The 4800-nt window shown below is 51.8% G+C and overlaps 1 protein-coding gene across 6 annotated transcripts in view; it reads right to left on the bottom strand.

Moving 5' to 3' along the window:
* The window catches only part of CTTN (cortactin), a 36085-nt gene that overhangs the window by 13254 nt on the left and 18031 nt on the right, over positions 1–4800 (bottom strand). For 5 of the 6 annotated variants that reach the window (XM_017515873.2, XM_017515877.2, XM_017515874.2 and 2 more), the window contains 4 exons: positions 4564–4618; positions 3160–3270; positions 1055–1165; positions 460–570 (listed from right to left, as the gene is read on the bottom strand). In XM_017515873.2, the coding sequence (XP_017371362.1) occupies positions 460–570; positions 1055–1165; positions 3160–3270; positions 4564–4618 (388 nt within the window). The remainder of the gene's footprint in view (positions 1–459; positions 571–1054; positions 1166–3159; positions 3271–4563; positions 4619–4800) is intronic. The other variant, XM_037734004.1, reaches the window with a different exon arrangement.

Genomic DNA, 4800 nt, shown 5'->3' with positions numbered 1-4800 from the left:
CCCTGCTGCAGGCTTGACCCATGTCCCCACTCCCGGGGAAACCCAGCCCCCTGCTGCAGGCTTGACCCATGTCCCCACTCCCGGGGAAACCCAGCCCCCTGCTGCAGGCGTGACCCGTGCCCCCACCCGCAGGTAAACCCAGCTCCCTGCTGCAGGCGTGACCCGTGCCCCCACCCCCAGGTAAACCCAGCCCCCTGCTGCAGGTGTGACCCGTGCCCCCACCCCCAGGTAAATCCAGCTCCCTGGGTACCACCCCCATGTTAGTGGGGAGGGGTTATGACTACCCTAGCTCGAGGGTTTTTGGAACTGGGGGGCTGGGGGTGCACACAGGACAACTTCAAACAGCGAAGACAAAACAACGTGCAGCAGGCACACGCAGACACAACACACACCAACTGACCCAGCAGGAACAAAAACAGGCTTCCAAAACCATCCCCAGGACGGGCAGAGTCAATGTACCTTTTTGGGATTCATGCAGCTGCAATTTCTCCTGGTGATCCCAGCCAAGGGCACATTTGTCTTGTCTGTCTGTCTGCACACCAAATTTTCCTCCAAACCCTTTCACATAGTCTACATGCACAACAAAAGGCCAGAACCCATCATTAACAGGTAACGTGGGTCACAGGTAAAAGTATGTTTTCAATAGTTAAATACACATGATTCACTTGATGGACCCTTGCCTTCTGGATCCCTGGTAATACTTTAGATAACATCCATGAAGAGGCCCTCCTTGGAGAGTGGCAGAAAATAACCGGGTCTATGACCCAGGCATTGCGACTGAGCCAGACAGGCCCCCACGGAAGCTCCCACGCATGCAGCTCCTGCCCGCACCATGAGGCAGCACAGGCTCACACGCACAACACAGACGTGCGGGGCACGGCCGCCATGATAAGCAACGCTGCTGGGCTGGAGCATCAAACACGCTAAGGCTCGAGTTCTGATTCAGCAGCTGCGTTTCTGGATTTGCCATCTATGTGCGGGGCTGTCAACAGTGTTTTTTTTTCCTGTCACATTAACAGCTGCTGCCTAGAGAGTAAGATAAAGCTGGAGACACCTTTCTGGGACTCGTGCTTCTCCGTTTTGCCTTGATACTCAAAGCCGACGGCGCTCTTATCCACTTTGTCCTTGTCAATACCATATTTGCCACCGAAACCTTTGGAGTAATCTGAAAACAAACAAACAAAAAGAATGACTGAAAAAGGAGCAGTGAAATCAGTGGACATGCAAGGGTCTTAGTAGTCCTTAACAAAGGATTTTATCATTCAATTAAAAAAAACACAAAAATCCCTCAGGTCCCCTGTAGCACCACTGAATACTACAGACAATATCTGAACGTGCTACTTATGTGACTGGTAAGCAGACATGGGGGCGTGTGCCTATAGCCCAGCTACTCAGGAGGCTGAGAAGGGAGGATCGCTTGAGCCCAGGAGGCTGTCCGTCCTAAGCAACATGGCAAGACTCCATCTCCAAGTTAAATCATTAACTGTTAAGTTTAAAAAACAGGCCAGGCATGGTGACTCACGCCTGTAATCACAGCACTCTGGGAGGCCGAGGTGGGTGGATCACCTCAGGTCAGGAGTTTGAGACCACTCTAAGCAGAGGAGGCGGCCCAGGGGCAAGGCTTTCAAAGGCCACTCTGTTTCACCAACTGAAGCAAGCAGAGGGATGCCAGGAAACAGGACACAACACAGAGCAGCTTCCAGAAACATCAGTTCTACTCAAAATGAGGCCGCTGAGCATGTCACTTCGATACCAAAACATGCCTCTCTCGTGGATCCATTAAAAGCACAAATGCAGAGGCTCGAGGCCTGAGGCATCCCAGGAGCCCCGTCTGCCCAGGCACTCGGCCCGTGCTCCCAGGCTCCCTGGAGTCGCACATTCATGTGGCTTCCTGGAGCACGTGCCGCTCAGGACTGTGCGGCATCAGGAAGACGAGGAACGGATTGTTCCCGGGAAAGAGAGCGAGAGAGAGAGGAAAGCAGCCTTGCGCAACTGGCAGGGCCTGCAAACGCCGCAGCCGTAAAGGGAGCCCAGGGACGCCGCTGTGAGACCGGGCCGGGCTGCGACAAACTGCTGAAGCCAAGCTGCCCTTCAGGCCGCCGGCACTTTCCTCAGGGAAACGCCAAGCCAGCGCGCTGGATCTTCCAGTGGTGTTTCTTGGTTTGGGTATTTATTTTTCAAAGAAATCTGAGTTTTTAAATAGTCAAGCTCTCAGTTTTCAAATGCGGGCAAATATTTTTAAAAAATGTAAATGTGCAGGCCAAACAAGAGAGGGGCAGGCAGGCCAACAGGCCGCACCCTCCGCAGCGCTGGGTGAGCGGTTTACGGGGCAGGCAGTCGGTGGCCAAAGTCAGCACAGCCTCCACAGACAACGTGGCAGCAACCAGGGAAACTTTACGTTCGAGAGCCTTCGACCCAGCACTTCCACGTCTAGGAGCTGATTCTTCTGAACAATCGCTCGTACAAGATGTTCCCTGCATCCACTTTCTGGCCAGGTGCGGTGGCTCACGCCTGTCATCTCAGCACTTTGGGAGGCTGAGGCAGATGGATCACCTAAGGTCAGAAGTCGAGACCAGCCTGGGCAACATGGCAAAACCCCGTCTCTACTAAAAACATAAAAATCAGCCAGGCGACGTGACGTGCACCTGTAATCCCAGCTACTCAGGAGGCTGAGGCACAAAAATCACTGGAACCAGGGAGGTAAGGCTGCAGTGAGCCGAGATCATGCCACTACCCTCCAGCCTGGGTGACAGAGAGAGACTCCATCTAAAAGAAGAAAAAAGAGGAAATATTTTACAGGTCACGCCTGTAATCCCAGCACTTAAAAGACCAAGGTGGGAGAACTGCTTGAGACCAGGAGGTCACGACCAGTCTGGGTGACACGGCAAGAGCACATCTCTACAGAAAAAGAGAGACAGAAAAAGAAAGAACCTAAATTCCACATTCAAATGAGGAATGGTTATGTGGACTATGGAATCCTCGTACGGCGGGGGACGGTGCAGCCATTCGAACGAGGAAAAGCCCAAATCCACTGGTAGAAAAAGAACACCAAATGTTTTAAGTTAAAAAAATACAGCAATCCATGGGTGCGGAGAGAAAATGCCCCGTGAGTGTTTCTGGGGGTGCACACATGATTACAAGCACTGGGAGGCCGCCCACCTCTCTGTGACTCGTGCTTCTCCGTCTTGCCCTGGTAGTCGAAGCCCACAGCGCTCTTGTCTACGCGGTCGGCCTGCACGCCATACTTCCCGCCAAAACCACTGGAGTAGTCTGAAGAGACAGGGCAGCGGTCAGCACATGGGCCGGGTGACAAACTAAGCAAAAGCGTGTAGGGATTACAACTCACAAACGGATCAAGCACACATTTTAAAACATACAGTGAGCCACCCGCTGCTCCATACGGGTGGCACTGGACACATTTCACAACAGGGGCGTGGTGGGGTTCTGGGCCCTGTCAGCTGTCACAGGGCAGCTTCTCTGTGTTGTCTGAAATGAAGCCACGTGCCCACTTTGAAAATCAGCTGCTTGGGTAACAGTTAGAAAGCCTCATACGAAGAACCAGCACTTTAGGAAGCGGAAGTGGGCAGATCACCTGGGGCCAGGAGCCTGCCCAAAATGGTGAAACCCCATCTTTACTGAAAAATAGAAAAATTAGCCAGGGATGGTGGCGCACACCTGTAATCCCAACTACTTGGGAGGCTGAGGCAAGAGAATTGTTTGAACCCACGAGGCAGAGGCTGCAGTGAGCTGAGATTACACCACTGCACTCCAACCTGGGCAACAGAGCAAGACTGTGTCTCAAAAAAAACCAAAAACCAAAAAAAAAAAAAGGAAAGAGAAAGCCTCATCTGAAGCCACGCAGCTGAACACTGCAGATAAGACACTGATCCTCCGCCTGCCCACCCCACAGCTACCTACACCTAGACTGCACCTAGGCTGTTTCAGGACTGAGAGCTTTTCCCGGATGACGCAAGGCCACAAAAGAGGAAGAATGAAATAAGCTTGCAAAAAATAAGCTGAGAAATTTAAGGTAGCAATATGCCTTGGTCTTTCAAAAATGAGACTAGTATGATGTAATGAAGATTAATCCCCAGCACAGTAAAACTGTATGTGCATAATGAAAACAAGAATTTAACAACTCTGGTTTCTATCCTGGGGGGTGGGGGGCAGGGAGTTAGCTTTTTGCCAATAAATCTGAGAAATCTCTTTTCCAGGAGCAGCACCGCCCAGATGAAGGGAAGGTGGCTTCCGCTACAAGGGGGAGGCCCCACGATGACACCAGATGCCAGGGCTCCGAGGGGGCTGCTCTGAGGGGGCTGTGGAATGCGGGATGCATCCATCACATGGCATCCGGATGATCCCGAAACATGAAGAGAAGAGCAGGATCCTCCTTATGCAACAGCCACCGCCCGGGAAACAGCTCCAGGGGATGATGCAAGGCTGGAGAAACATCACCATTCCTGGGAAACATCACCACTCCTTATTCCATTCTTCCTCTTTTGTGGCCTCCTCCCATCAGGGCCCCTGCAACACCAGCCTCTTTCTGTGCTTTTCACATCTTACCTTTCTGGGAGGCGTGCTTCTCAGTCTTCCCCTGGTATTCAAAGCCTACAGCAGACTGTGATGACCAAAAACACATTGAAACATGGAAAGGAATACATTTTTTTCAATGCTCCCAAACCAATCTCTCTGAATTCACGACACAGGAGATTTTCAAAAACATAAAACATGTCGTTGTGACCTCTGGGTCCTAAGCCAAGTATTAAGTGACAGTAAAGCAAGAGCGCTGGCGTCCTAAGC

This window comes from Cebus imitator, unplaced genomic scaffold (assembly GCF_001604975.1).
Source record: "Cebus imitator isolate Cc_AM_T3 unplaced genomic scaffold, Cebus_imitator-1.0 Scaffold563, whole genome shotgun sequence".
NCBI lineage: Eukaryota > Metazoa > Chordata > Mammalia > Primates > Cebidae > Cebus > Cebus imitator.
The sequence above is the reverse complement of the archived record's forward strand: the minus strand, read 5'-3'. Positions and strand labels throughout refer to the sequence as shown.